Source organism: Nyctereutes procyonoides, unplaced genomic scaffold (assembly GCF_905146905.1).
Source record: "Nyctereutes procyonoides isolate TBG_1078 unplaced genomic scaffold, NYPRO_anot_genome, whole genome shotgun sequence".
Classification (NCBI taxonomy): Eukaryota; Metazoa; Chordata; class Mammalia; order Carnivora; family Canidae; genus Nyctereutes; species Nyctereutes procyonoides.
The window spans coordinates 21,835,872-21,850,822 of NW_026575117.1; the positions used below are offsets into that span (position 1 = coordinate 21,835,872).

The window sequence follows — 14,951 nt, forward strand, 5'->3', positions numbered from 1 at the left end:
CGGGGCCGCGTGCGAGAGCGAGGTGGGCGCGGCTCCCCCGGGCGCAGAGCGCGGGCAGGAGCGCGGGGGCGGCGGCCCGAGCCCCCGAGCCCCCGAGCCCGCGGGGTCCGAGCCCGCGGGGTCCGACCCCGCGCCGACGCGTCCGGGCCTTCCCGAAGGCCAGGCTGGAGGAACCGCGCCCAGGCGCGCTCGCCCGAAAAGGGGCCGGAGCAGGCGGGAACCGGGGGCGGCGGCCGCCCGGGAGGGGCCCGCGAGCTCGCGCCCCCGCCGCCCCCCGCAGCCCCCCGCGGCTCCCCGCAGCTCGCGCCGCTCCGCGCTCGGCGCCGCCCCCGCGCCCCGCCCCCCGGCACCGAGCGAGGGAAGGAGGCGGGGCCGAGGCTGAGCCCGCCCCCGCCCCGGCCCCGGCCCCGGATTGGCTGCTGCGCCCGTCCATCCCGGACCATTTCGGATGCGGGGGGGGGGTGCCACCCAGTCTGCCCCAGATCACGTTTGCCACCGGCAGCCAACCAGTCGGGCCCGAGTCCGCGGGCAAGAAGCGATTGGGGGCGAGTGAGTTCGGCCCCGCGGCCCCCCGCCCGGGCCCCCCCGCCCGCGTCCCCCCCGCCCGGCCGAGGCCGTATATCCTGCCCTCCGCGGCCACCCACCCCTCGCGCGGGCGGAGCGGCGGCCTCGCTGTAAGGCCGGGGCGAAATGGAGCGAGCCGGGGGTCGCGGCTGGACGCTCGCCTGGGCCGGGGGTGCGGGGGGCACGCCGGGGGCCGAGGAGGAGTGATGAGAAGAGGGGGAGCCCTGCACCCCCCGAGGCCACGGGTCCCTGCTGCCACTCGCCAGGCGCCCCCTTTGCTCCCAAGCGAGAGGCAGGTCAGTCCTGTTGGGTCCCGGGCGGTGGGTGGCGGAGGGCGGGAGCCCTGGCGCGCAGCGCATTTGCTGCGTGCGAATGCGGGAGAGGCGGGGGGAGGCGGGGGAGGCCACCCGGGTCCCCCCCCCGCCCCCACCCCGGGTCTGCAGATACTGAAACGGGTCCTTTTTGTTCCCTCCTCAGGGCATCCTGGTTCACTCTTGCTTCTTTCCTCCCAGGGCCTTAGGCCCGTGCGAAGTCTCTTTGCTGGAAGGAGTGGGGTGAGGGACTCCCTGGCTTCCCTTCCTGCGCGCCCCCCTTTCGGTGGAGCTGGCCTGCCCGGGAGGCAGGAGGAGGGACGGAGGGTCCAATTCTAGCAGACGCTGCTGGCCCGGGGGCAGTGCTCTCTCTCCTGCCCCGAGGTCTCTTTCTGGATCCCGAGGGAGGGTCTCTGAGAGAACCGCAGGACCGTGTTCAAGGAGACTGGAAAAGGGAACCTGCATGTGTGCCCTGAGCCTATAGAAAGAGAAAACAGTTCCCGTGGGTCAGTTACTGGAGTTTGAATCACCCTTTCCCAAGCTGCAGTTGACTAATTGTGTTTGGAATACCTAAGTACTTGTTCATCCCACCTAGGGAAATTCTCTTTTTAAGAAAACGTATTTTTTTTTGTTTTTTTCCTTGTAAGAACTATTTTGGTGAAATGGGATAGAGTGGGATCAGGGCCTGGGGATTCCTTTAAACAAGAGAAGTGGGGCCATTGCGGCCAGACGCTTGCATTTGGGAGCAAGTGTGTTTTGGCTTATGCTGCTTTGTGTTTTGCTTTGTTTTGGTTTTACTTTTTTTTTTTTTTTTTTTTTTTTTTTTTTTTAGTTGCTGCTTTTGTTTTTTGTTTTTGTTTTTTAGAATTCCGCCATATCCAACTCTCAGTAACCCTGGGGAACGGGGCGAACCTAGGAAACTGAAATGTGTGCATAATAACCAAAAGTTCTATCCTCTTCCCTTTCAAACTGAGATAACTCCCCTGTCCTATCTGACAAATCCACAGGGCCAAGAGCAGGGGGAGAGAAGCAGAGACAGAAGCCTGGATCCCAGTCAGCGCCTGAGCTTTTTGTAACACTGCTGACTCTCAAGGGCAGGAGTGGGTAGGCCTCTGGCTCTTGGCCTTGGTCTGGCAGCCCTGCCCCATTGCCCAGGGAGTCCTCCTAGTTTTGTTTTATTTCCCCCTCCCCCATGGGCTAGGGCATTTGGGGGTCTGGAGACTTTCACTTAATGATCAGATTCTCCCTGTTTATTTGCCTTGCACAGCTGTCTTGTGACTGTAAACAATCACTATCTACAGTGGAGTATCTCCGCGGTGTGGCAGGGAGCTTGTGACTGAATTTGTAACTGACCCCACTGGGAGACCACACTGAAATCATCCTGGGTTTTTAATGATCATTCAAGAAGGGGTCTCCCCAGGACATCCCTGTCCACACCTGGTCGCCAAGAAGACAATGTCAAGGTCTCCCAGGCTGGCCCTGTCTCGCTGCTGTTGACAACAGCGGTGATCCCTGCCAGGCAGTGGGCTGCCAGTTGGGAGGACCACAGGGCTAGTGCCTACTGGGCCTCCAGATGTCACAATGCAGGCATGGGTAGTTTTAGTGAAAAGGAGCAAGAGAAAAACAAACTCCTTATGCCTGTCTTGTGGGAAAGTTGTCTTGGTATGAGCTGTCCTTCGCCATGTCATAGCATTCTTTCTTGTCTCCTTCCTTCCCACATCAGGTGTTCCACACAGATTCTCGTAACTTGAAGGACCAGGGATTTAGGACAGGACAAGGTCTTCCCAGGAAGGAAGGAAATCTCTGGAAGAAAGTGGAAGGACAGCAGACACTGCCCTGGGACCAGCAGAGCCCGAGGAGCTGTGGGAGGCCAAAGGAGCCACAGCCCTAGGCCGGGGCTTACCTTCCAAAGGATTTGAACTCAAGCTACTTTTCATGAAAGAAGGGCCACCTCAGAGGGCACCCCAGACTTGGCTGGGCTCTTCTACTCTGGATGCCCCCTGCTCTGAGGAGCCTGCTGCTCACTCAGAACCAAAGAAGAGAAGAGGCCAAATAAGCTTCTTCCCCCAGCACAGTGTTGGCCGGCCAGAGTCAGGCATCTGGACCCCCGGTGGCTGGCTGCGGAGTCTGGTGGGGAGTTTCTTGCTTCCCTCCGGCTCGTAGCTTCAGTGCTTGATGGGGCTGCCTGTCGGTGGACCAGTTTTTGCAGCACCTGGTAGGAGCAGAGAGCCGTGGGAAGAGGTCCCGCGGCGCCCAAGCCTGGGCTCACCCCAAGACTAAGTTCTTTTCCCGACTTAGAGAGGGAGGGAGAAGGCAAAAAGAAACAAGAGAGAGAGAGAAAGAGAGAGAGAGAGAGAGAGAGAGAAAGAAAGCTCCCCCTTCCCCTCCTCCCTTCCCGTCATGTCCTCTAAGCCAGAGCCGAAGGACGCCCACCAGCTCAACGGGACTGGCCCTGCTCCCTCGCCCTGCTCTTCAGATGGCCCCGGGCGAGAGCCCTTGGCCGGGACCTCAGAGTTCCTGGGGCCTGATGGGGCCGGCGTGGAGGTGGTGGTGATCGAGTCCCGGGCCAACGCCAAGGGGGTCCGGGAGGAGGACGCCCTGCTGGAGAACGGGAGCCAGAGCAATGAGAGTGATGACGTCAGCACCGACCATGGCCCCGCACCGCCCTCTCCACTCAAGGAGACCTCCTTCTCCATCGGGCTGCAAGTGCTGTTCCCCTTCCTCCTGGCAGGCTTTGGGACTGTGGCTGCTGGCATGGTGCTGGACATCGTGCAGGTAGGACCTGGGTAGGGCGGCTCTTGACCTTGAGCCCGGGGCTACCTTTTCCTCCTGGGAAACGGACTCTGGGAGCGACTCTGGGAGCGTTCTCTCCACCTCCCTGTGAGAAGCAGCTGCTGCTTCCTAGAACCGTTTCCCTTTGGATCACGTCCTCAAATTCTGCTTGGTCTAGTTACTTTCTACAGAAGCCTCGAGGAACCCCAGTAGCCCCGAGGAGGCGGTCAGGGCAGCACTGCTGAACAGAAGCAGAATTCCAGAGCTGAGGCTTGGAAGGGGAGAGCTGGAACAAGGTTGTTGCCTGCCATCCCTCCCGGGGCACTCCTCCTAGATGGGACTCCTCTTTATGCTTTCTTTTCCCTTCACCTGGGGTTTCAAGGATGCCCACAGTAAAAAGCTCAGTTTCAAGCCTCCCCTCCATCCCCCTGCTGGGCAGGAATTTGTTTGGCTGCCAAGAGGGTCTCAAATTAAGTGGGAAGGTTCTTAAAGGCGTTTTGTTTTGTGTTGCTTATCTGCCTGTAACCTTGGCACAGTCTCCTTGGGGCCCGGGGGTGGGCACATGCTATCTGATGCATGATTTGGGCAGGAAGTGGCAGGGGGTGGGCAACCTGGTAAGACCCAGAAGTGCTAATTGTGTGGTGTAAATGGGGACAAAAGGCAACCAGGCCTGGGCAGAACTCTCTCCCCTCTCTGCTTCTTACCTGTCTTTCATGAACCTGCCCGGGGCAAAGAGGGCTCTTTGTGAGGCTCTTGAGTAGAGTTAAGGATGTGCTCACTTCGGCAGCACATATACTAAAATTGGGTAGAGTTAAGGATGGGAATTGGCAGGATCCAGAAGCTGAGAGTCTGGGGCGTGCTATGTAGCAAGCATTCTGTAGGTTTGGACTCACCCAGAACCTTCAGGTCCAAGAGATCATTCAAGTCTTGTTTCCAGGCAAAAGGTTTTGAAGTGCAGTAAGGCACGCTGAGTGGTTTTCCCGGAAGGCACTGGGTTTATCAAAGTTCATCATTGGCAGGTATCAAATTCCTACTGAGTGCTGAGCTCTGTCCTAGGTACTTGGGGGAAATACAAAGATGGGAGACGGCCTTGGCCCTTGGGACCTCCCAGTTGGTCTCTAACCAAATCTCCCAGAAGGACATGGAAGTCAGCATCTCCTCCCCTGTGCCAAGCCAACCCTACAAATGATGCATGTGGCGATGCAGAGTCCTGTTGGTGGATGGATGTCTCCATGCCGGTGTCCCGGGAACTGAGTGTGTTGCTTGTAGCTGGTTCTGTCAACGGTGTCCACCTGGACCACTTTGACTTGAGCCCTTAGAAGCCTGTTGATAATGAGGATGGTGTTTACGTGCTGCCAAAGTGCCTCATACTGCCTTCCCTTCCCCCGGCCTACTGTCTTCAGGGTTGTTCTTCATGGCAGTTGGGAAGCCAATCTGCAGCTGGGAAGGCAGACTTTGGATTCCTCCCCAGCGGCTGTTTCACTTTCTAGGGCAGTGAGTGGCGGTAGTGGCCGGAAGAGAAAAGAGACTGAAGTAGCAGTTTCTCCACCTCTTCCATCCCTTTACTGTGGCTTTGGTTCTCATTCTTAGGAGTGTTTAAGTTCTGGTTTGGTACTTACAAAGGGGTGTAGAACCAGGTTCCAGTTGTTCTGTTTTCTGGATAATAATAATGGGGTTGGGGAGCATTTGTTGGGCTCTTCTGTAGACCCATGAGGTAAGAACCATAATCTTCTCCATTTTGTAGATAGGAAACCTACAGCTTAGACGGATTAGGTAAATTGTCCATGGTCATCTTGACTCAGAGCCTTAACCTCTTGGCCTATACCATGCCCATGGGTCGCCAGTTGGTTAAAGACTCAGGGAGGAGTCTGCTCTCCATCTTCCCTCAAAGAAAAGGGTGGATCGGAATCTGGAACAATTGGAGTTATATTCTAAAGTGAACAAGAACAAAGATTCTTAGCAGGCCCCAACCCCCACCCCATTCCCATATACTCAGAGAATTCCAGAGCTGGAAAAGGCTTCTGAGTCTTGCCCCACCCTCATCGCACACCCATGAGCCTGAGACATCGGTAGGTACACTTGGAGCCTGCCCAACATGCCCACAGAAGGCCAGCAGTTGCCCTCGGTGTGGCACTTAGGCTCACCCCAGAGCTAGGGTCCATTTGATGTGAATGACAATGGTTGGTTTGTCCTGGTCCCCCTCCCCCAGCCTTCCTGCCACAGCTGGGTTGAAGCAGGCCTTGCAGATGGCTACAGTGATATCAGGGCAGGAGGAGGATGCAGAAAGACCAGGACATAGGACCACAGGGAGAGTCTGATTCCACAGCCAGGGAAGCAAAGGTTGTTGGGTGGGGGTGGCTGACAATCTGAGATTCAGGAAGAACAGGATGATTTCTAGGGATTCACACTTTCATCCCCCTTCATAAGGTGCCATGGTCTTCCGTGGGACAGAACCAGAGTGGCCTAAGACTAGGGCCATCTGGAGCAGATGGCTGTAGAGTGTCCCTGGCATCTCAGAGCAAATGAGCAGAAGTCCCGAGTTGGTGCCAATGTCTCTTTGGTCCAGGGCTCCCCATCTTTCCCTACTACTGCAGAAGACTCAGTCTCTTTCTGGAAGGTCATTTTTGTTGCCTCTTATCTGCTCTCCCTCCCTGCTCCACCCCAGTCAACGTGCACAGCCAGCATCTGCAGTGAGATAAGGGCCTGGTATACTGACTAAAATTAGAAAAAGGATACATGGACTACCATCAGCTCCAACGTCCCACCATGTCGAAGTTCCTATGACATCTAGGAAGGAAAGCAGGATTGGGCCCCACATTGGGACTGGAAGGGGTTGACTGTGGTTGGGTATGGATTTGCCACAGGTGCTCTGTGCCCTGCATCAGTGGTGTCCAAGTCTGGTCCTAGGCCATTGCAGGGCATCTCACTCCTCTTTGCTGTCAGCCTTTTTTTTTTTAAGTTTTTAAAATTGTATTTATTTATTCATAAGAGACACAGAGAAAGAGGCAGAGACATAGGCAGAGGGAGAAGCAGGCTCCCTGTGAGGAGCCCGATGCAAGACTCGATCCCAGGACCCTGGGATCACGCCCTGAACCGAAGGCAGATACTCAACCACGGAGCCACTCAGGCACCCCTGCTGTCAACTTTTTGAGGGGTAGGGTTGGCAAGAGGCGGTGGAGCAATCTTCCCTGGAATTCCCAGCTGTGTTAAGATAAGCAGGACCCATAGGTCCTTATTTTAACTCACTACTACTTGCTGAGGATCTCAAGGAAAGGAGACCCCTTCCCCCAAATACCTCCTCCTCCTGCTCTCAGCTCTGCTGTGTATATGGAAGAGTCCACCACAATGAAAGTGGAGTGGAGGGCAAAGAAGCATTCCTCCCTGGCTGGCCTGCTCCCAGGGCCGCTGGCACTCCTGGGCAGGATGCTCAGATCCCATCTCCCTTGACCACCTCCTTTCTCACACTTTGTGCAGCCCTGGATACCCAGGTACTGCCCTGAGGCCCTTGTCCTTGGACACCTGGGACACCTGCAGAGGGGGAAAGCCTCAGACAGGTGATCTGACTCAGTCCTCACCCTGAAAGATCAACTCCAGCCCAGCTTCCGGGGTCTTCCCACATCCTGGTGCTCAGGGGTTTTTTGTCTTCTTAATGTCTTGATTCCAGCTCTTCCTGGCTGTGACTCTCCTCCCTGCTTCTACCCTCCTGGAAGGGAGGAGAGCTCAGAGCAGAACACTCGGAAGCAGGAAAGAGTGAGTATATGAGGCTGGAGAAGGTAAGGGACAGAAAAGGCAGGATGGAAAGACAAGGAAGAGGTAATGGTTGAGCCACTGAGGTACACGATTTCGGGTGATCACTCTGAATCAGGATTATTTTGGAGTGTGGAGGGAGCAGTCTCACTTCTAACCCCCAGAGAGCAGGGACCAATGAGCAGCCCCACTCCCTGGGAGGGACAGAGAAAGATAGGGAAGAGGCACTGCATGTCTGAAAAGCAATGCTGTCTGTAGATGCCCTCCCCCTGCCAAGTGGGGCAGCGCTTCCTGGAACATGGCCTTTTCTGTCCCCAGCAGAGCAGGAAGGCGTGGGTGAAGGCTTGGCTGACAGGTTTGACTTCAGGGGCAGGCACTCCCGGCCAGGATGAACAGGATGGGGCTGAACTAGGCCAGAGGAAGAAAAAGAGACACTCACTGCCTGCCCCTGCCACACTCTACCCGCTCAAGGGCTGCCCGGCCCCCCAAGGTGGTTCCACAGCTGTGAGGCCACCCCCCACCCCTGCCCCAGCCTGAGCTGCCTCTTTGAGAAGGTTCTGTGGGTGAAGAAAGTATGTGTGTAGGAATCGGCTACTCTGACCCAAGTGCCAGCTCAGGGCTTTGCTAGGCTGGTGGTCAGGGGGTGTGAGATCCCAGGCTGGATTCTGTGTGGGCTGGGAAGACTCCTGCAGAGGGGCTGTTACCGTGGCTGCTCGTTTCCCTTGCCTGTCTGTCTCTCAGCTCATCACAACTGAAACCCCGTACCTTCTAGGTCCTTCTAACGTGTGTACTGGAAGGCGGAGTGCTTTGGAGTGCCAATAGGGGCAGCCAGAGGGGTTTAGCTGAGCTTCCTACATTTGCTTCTCGAATAATCACAAAGACAAACAATATCCCTTACAAACAATTTAGACAGTATTCCACGCATACACTTGAAGTATTTCTTGCCCGCCTTCTTTACCGCCAGCACATACACGTCACGTACGCCGGGCAGGAGAGCCAAGCTCCGCAGAGAACTGGCAGCTTGGATGCTGGGAGGGGTGGGTGGTTTGGAGGGAGGAGGGGATATGAGGCTGGGCTCCCAGAGAAGCTTCGAGAGCCCCCCAGTCAGCCACCTCATGAGGGGAGGGGAGCAGAGGGGCCTTCTTCCCCTCTCCGGAGATGTTTGTCCAGGTTAGGTGAGAAAGGAGAGGCAGAACCGAGCGTGGCTGGCCCCCGGGGAGCTGGAACCCCAGGGGTAGTACCAGCCATGTCCAAGAGTAGCAGTGCCTGAGTTTGAGTTCCTCCAGGGTGGCTGGGGCTCACTGGGGCTGCCTTTTTTTGGGGGACCCCGCCAGTGAGAAGGGACTCAGGCATCCCTCCGGCATCCGCAAGGGGCTGGCTCTTCCTTTGGGTACCTCAGAGCTCGGCAACTGTTGCTGGGGGAGAAGGAGCATGGAGACAGGGTTCTTTCCCATCCTTAGTCTTAGAGAGGGGCTCCCCTAAAGAGAGTCCTAGGCCCTCCCACTGTCTGGGGCCAGACCAGGAGCTAAGGTCAGGATGTGCTCTAGGCCTGGAGAGATATGCCCTCCCCTGAGATCCTGGCACTGACTTCTCCACACCACACATGCACACACCCCCACAGAGAGCACTCTGACAAGAAAAGAGAAATCCAGGGGCGCCTCGGTGGCTCAGTCGGTTAAGTGTCTGCTTCGGCTCAGCTCATGATCCTGGGGTCCTGGGATGGGGCCCCCTGTTGGGCTCCCTGCTGAGTGGGGAGCTTGCTTCTCCATCTTCTCCCACTTGTGCTATCTCAGTTGCTATCTCTGTCTCTCTGAAATAAATAAAATTTTTTAGAAAGAAAAGAAAGTGAAAGAAAAGAAAAAAGAAAAATCCTTATCTTATAGGCCTTCCTGGTGTCCAGTCTCCCCGGGTCTCTGGCCCTAGCCCCAGCCCTCTCTGATACTTCTTGCTCATCTTTATTATTATTTTTTTTATTGTGATTAAAAAAAAAAACCACACATAACAAAGTGTATCAACTTAACCATTTTTTAAACGTGCAGTTCAGTAGTTGTTAAGTATATTCACACTGTTGTGGCACAGATCTCCAGAACTTTTCATCTTGCAAAACTGAAACCCTATATCCATGAAACACTAAATTCCCTTCCAGCTCCTGGCAACTGACCATCCTCCTTTTTATTTCTATGAGTTTCACTACTTTGGATACCTTACATAAGTGGAATCCTACAGCATTTGTCTTCCTGTGGCTGGCTTGTTTCACTTGAGTGTAATGTCCTTCAGGCTTATGTATGTGGTAGCACAGGTCGGAATGTCCTTCCTGTCGAAGGATAAGTAGTATTCCATGGTACGTTTATACCACTTGTACGTGTCCATTCATCTATCAGTGGACATCTCGGTTGCCTATACCTCTTGGCCATTGTGAATCATGCTGCTATGAACATGGGTGAGCAAATATCTCTTCAAGACTCTGCTTTCACTTCTTTGGGATCTCTACCTAGCAGTGAGATTGCGGGATCATATGGCAGTTCTATTTTAATTTCGGGGGGCCCCTCCGTACTGTTTTCCATAGATGTTGCAGCATTCTCCATCCTCACCAACAGTGCCCAAGGATTTCCGTTTCTCCACACCCTTGTTGACACTTGTTATTTTCTGGGGTTTTCTCATAGTCGCCATCCCGATGGGTATAAGGTGATCTGTCTCATTGTGGGTTTGATTTGCAGCTGTGGTGCTATCCTCCTTTGACTGTGGAGTCTCAGTGCTGGAACGGCCTTCAAAGACCATCCGACTTGGCTTCTGAATCGTCCATTTTACAGTCAGGAGCTTGATGCCTGAGCAGGATGCTTGATGCCATAGTGTGTCTGAGGTCCCCACGCTGGTCCAGGTGGAGGAACATTGGGGAGGTAGCATGAGGCCCATCCCTGTGGTCTCCCTGTAGAGACCTGAGGCTCCCAGGCCAGTGTCCTCACACCTGCAGCACTCTGCCTCCTGACCACGACACCCTCGTCACCCCACACACACCCGCCCGGCCGCCTGCCCCCTCCTCCCTCTATTCCTAAAACAAATGAAGAACAAAGAAAGAAGTCCATGTGGCAGTCAGCACCAGAGAGGGAGATGCAATCCCAAGCTTCTTTGCGAGTCTTCAGTTTCACTTGCAACTAAAGTAGCTTTCAAATAGCCGACCCTGGCTCCTTTGGATTTGCCCCTCAGCACTCACTAGCATGCTGCCCTCTGAAACTCCTTTTCCTATTCACAGAATGGGGGAAAAAATATCCCTCATCTGAGTGGATTGTTGGACAAAATGAGAAAATATGTGTAGAGCACTTAACCTAGCACATGGTTGGCACTTACTAGCTCTTAGCTGAAGGAGCTGGTGGGAGAGCCAGGCCGGATGTCCCAGGACTAGAACTCATGTCACCTGACTCCTAATCCAGTGCTCATCCTGCAGGACACTCACCTCTCCTAACCGAGAGCTTGGGGGAGAAATGTGGGGTGAGAGACGGCAGAGGAGGCCTAGAAAGCCTCTTACAGGCCAGCACGCAGAGGTTTGGGGGGCCTGGTGTTAATTCAGAGCCTATTGAGGAGGAGAGTTGCTGTGGCTGAGGCCCAAAGCCCTTGGACACAGAAACCAAACAAACTCTAATCTCCTCAGCCCCAGCCCCATGGAGCCCAGCTCTCAACAGCTGAGACAACACCACCCAAGGTTGAGGCCACAGAGAAACTGGGCTGAAGGCAAAGAGGTTGGAGATTGCTATTTGAGGGGGGATCACAAAGGAGTTCTGGGGTGTAAGCCAGCCCCGGGTGGCGGCTGTGTGGGCCCTCACCTCCTGTCCCCTGGCTGCAGAAAGCAGGCAGAGGGAGTGGGGCCAGGCAGGGGGCTCCCTCCACGTCTCCCCATTTCTGGGTGGCAGAAAGGGGGAGCTTTGCTATTGGAGCACCATGGTCTTGGTTTGGGTCCAGGGTTCTTGGAGAAAAGGCGGCTTGTGTGCTCATGCCCTGCTGATTCCATTTCCTCCTCAAGCCCCTGATCCCAGACTATCTGTTCAATGTGATGCCAGCCGTTTGGGGCACTGAAATTCCTGGGTTCTGTTTTCACCTTGTAGCACTGGGAAGTCTTCCAGAAGGTGACAGAGGTCTTCATCCTGGTGCCTGCACTGCTGGGGCTTAAGGGGAACCTGGAAATGACCCTGGCATCGAGGCTGTCCACTGCAGTGAGTGTCCTGGCAGGGAAGCACGGGGCACACAGAAGTCTCGGGGCAGCACAAAACCAGACTGGGAGATCATTCTGGGCCTTTCCCAAGCGCCCAGGCCTGGAGTGTGGGGCTGGGGTGGGAAGGTGGAGGGAGATCCCAGGCTGGGTGTCCTCCTCCTGGGCCAGGGGCTCCCTGCCTAGAGTAGTTCCCAGGCTCGGTTTCTGGATGTCCCGGCCGTTCCTGGACTCTTGCCTCACCCCCTGCTCTGCAACCCGCCTCGTGACTGTTTGTGCAGCTTTGACAGGCGAGCATCACGCTGGTCCCTCCACCTGCACAGATGGGGGCCTCCTCTGATCTCCAGCCCTACTCTGCAGCTGGGCAGGAGCAGAGCCAGGCCTTCCCAGCCCCCCATCCATCCCATTCCCTCATGGCAGCTTGCTCTTCATTAAGGGAATAGACAGAGAGAGGGCTGCTTATCACTCCCCCTTCCCACAGCCATGATGGTCGAGAGACTGAATCAGATACAGGGGCCTGGGGTGGGAAGTGGGAAGCAATAAAACTTGGGAGGCCAGGGGAGCCGGGTGGCAGGGATGTCCCACGTGGCTGCAAGTCTAGAGAAGGCGACAGAGAGAGCGGCAGCCTGTCCAGCCCACCCCAGCTCGCCCTCGCACCACCTCGCTTCTCCCCACACCGTCTTGCAGGCCCAGTCCCGCACCAGCAGCCGACCTTCCCTGCCCTAGAACGGCAAGCTGGCTTCCCAGTCAGGGACCAGGTCCTTCTGACCCATGCGGGAACGGGCTTCCCAGATGAGCAGTGCACAGGGTGGAATCTGCCTCTGCTCGCAGCTGTCCTGGGAGGAGGAGGAGGGGGACAGAGGGACCTGCCCTGGGAGCCCTCTCCGGGCCCACCAGCTGGAGGAGCTCGGGCTCCTTAGCTCCTTCCTTCTCCTGGCCTCCTCGATGCCACTTCACTTTCCCTGGTGGTTATGTCCCGGTCCAGACCTCCTGATCCAGGCAGGGTCCTAACAGCCTTCTCCAGCCCGGAGCTTCAGGCCCTTGCCCTCCCTCTCTCAGGCCAACATTGGGCACATGGACACGCCCAAGGAGCTCTGGCGGATGATCACCGGGAACATGGCCCTCATCCAGGTAAGAAAGCGGAGACCAGAGAGGGTGGGCTAAGCTTCCCTCTTCGTCAGGAACCTTAAAGACTGAGTACGGCCCCAGCCGGCTTGCCTTGCCAGTGAGGCGCCAGCGTCCTGCCGAGCTGGCTTCTCCCGCAGCAGCTCTAGGAGGTAACCAAGTTTCCCAGGAAAGCAGCCAAGAAGGGGAGGGCCCCAGAAGGCCCCATGTCAGTTCTCGGCTCGCAGGGGTCCACTGGGCTCGAGTTCCCACAAATCAGACTCAGGAGTGCAGTGCTGGAGTGTCCTTGTCCACCGTTGTTCCATCTCCGTGTGAGGTTCCGCAGGTTCCAGACCGGGAGTCTTCCCCCTTGAGGCCCGGGCCTTGTCTCCTGACTGAAGGCTCGGGCTCTGCTGATTTTCACCCCAATCCCCAGAGGAACGCTCACTCAGCCAGTACCACGTCCTGGGCTCCTGCGGGGTGCACTGCCCAGTACTAGTGTCTGGTGTGAAACTAAATAAAGACATCATCCAGCCTGGGAGGACCACACAGTTCAGCCCAGCCTGCCTCCTGGGACTGCTAAGAGCCAGGAAGAGAGCTGGCTGAGTGCTCGGCGACCTGCACCAGGGAACCCTCTGCCGCCGAGGCTCTCTGAGTTCCCACTCCCACTGCAGGTGCAAGCCACGGTCGTGGGCTTCCTGGCATCCATCGCAGCCGTCGTCTTCGGCTGGATCCCTGACGGCCACTTCAGTATCCCGCACGCCTTCCTGCTCTGTGCCAGCAGCGTGGCCACGGCCTTCATTGCCTCCCTGGTCCTGGGTAAAGAAGGAAGGGAGGGGCAACGGAGTAGGGAGGGCCACCCTAGGGGGTGTCAGCTGTGCCTGGCACCTTCAGTCTCTCCTTTTGTTTGTTGATACCCCTTTATCTCTTCTCACCCTGCCCGGCCCCTCCCCTTCCTCCCCAGGTATGATCATGATTGGAGTCATCATTGGCTCGAGAAAGATTGGAATCAACCCGGACAATGTAGCCACGCCCATTGCCGCCAGCCTGGGTGACCTCATCACCTTGGCACTGCTCTCAGGCATCAGCTGGGGACTCTACCTGGAGCGGGGTGAGACTGAGGCCACCGGGGGTGTGACCAGGGTGGACTCCTGGGTGGGATTAGGAAAGATGGCAGTGGGTTTGCAAATGTGTAAGGATTTCCTCGATGTTCTCAACTATCTAGTTGGAGCAGTTTGGTTCTAACACCCCCCCCTTTACCCCCCCACCCCGAGCTTCAAGACATGAGGCTGAGGGGCAGGCAGCAGGGGCACCGGGGAAAGTATCTGAGAAATACATTCCTGCCTGGTCCTGCAGACTCCCACTTGCCTTAGAGGAGTCCAGGTGAGAGGGTGACAGAGAGGAGCTGAAGCCTGGAATCTGCTCGCAACAGGGAGAAGGGGGAGGGGAGAAAGTGATTTCTGGGGATCAGAGCAAGGAACGTGGAGGCTGGCCTCTGCGCCTACTAAGCCCGGTGCCTGGGGAGCTCGCAGGTGGGTTTCCTCATCTACACAATGGACAAGGCTGGCCGCACCTCTCTCCCGGGCTTACGGCGAGGATCAATGAGGTTATGTATTTACAGGCACCTAGTGTGGCGTTCCTGTGGATCTGCCGGCTTGTTGGCGGGCCGAGCCGGGGGAGGCCTGAGCAGGGAGCCGCAGTGCTTACCTCCCTCTGATCTCTGCCTCTCTCAGATGACTGGCAATACATCTATCCCCTGGTGTGTGCCTTCTTCGTGGCCCTGCTGCCTGTCTGGGTGGTGCTGGCCCGACGGAGCCCAGCCACAAGGGAGGTGTTGTACTCGGGCTGGGAGCCTGTCATCATTGCCATGGCCATCAGCAGGTAGGCTCGGGTCCTTGCTACACACCTTCCCTCACGCCCCTCCCTGCCACAGACTCCCCATGGAGCCCCAGGGAGAGGAAATGTGGTACAGACCCTAGAAATGCCTTCAAGAGTGTTGGCTCCATGTCCTTCTGTTACATGTGACAGAAGCCATCCGAAATGGGTCTCATTGAAAAGCAGAATGTGCCGGCTTAGATAGTTAAAAAGGCAAAGCTGGATTCAGGGACACAGATGATCCATCCCATCAGGGCTCTGGCATTCTGTATGTCTCGGCTCTGCTTTTCCCCATGATGGCCCGCGGCTCCGGGTGTATACTTATTTCCCTTACTCTTACTGACTGTGGTGAGAAGAAGTCTCTCCGCAATTCCACA

The 14,951-nt window shown here is 56.4% G+C and overlaps 1 protein-coding gene across 4 annotated transcripts in view; it reads left to right on the forward strand.

The window, feature by feature from the left end:
• SLC41A1 (solute carrier family 41 member 1) overlaps nt 1-14,951 on the forward strand; it is a 22,672-nt gene continuing 7,721 nt past the window's right edge. The window contains exons 1-8 of one of the 4 annotated variants that reach the window (XM_055333847.1): nt 504-860; nt 1,042-1,118; nt 2,599-3,650; nt 11,492-11,599; nt 12,655-12,726; nt 13,374-13,518; nt 13,664-13,810; nt 14,433-14,580. In XM_055333847.1, coding sequence (XP_055189822.1) covers nt 3,276-3,650; nt 11,492-11,599; nt 12,655-12,726; nt 13,374-13,518; nt 13,664-13,810; nt 14,433-14,580 — 995 coding nt within the window. In that variant the 5' untranslated portion in view covers nt 504-860; nt 1,042-1,118; nt 2,599-3,275. Of the gene's footprint in view, nt 23-503; nt 861-1,041; nt 1,119-1,364; nt 1,382-2,598; nt 3,651-11,491; nt 11,600-12,654; nt 12,727-13,373; nt 13,519-13,663; nt 13,811-14,432; nt 14,581-14,951 lie in introns of those variants that run through there. The other 3 variants (XM_055333848.1, XM_055333846.1, XM_055333849.1) reach the window with 3 other exon arrangements.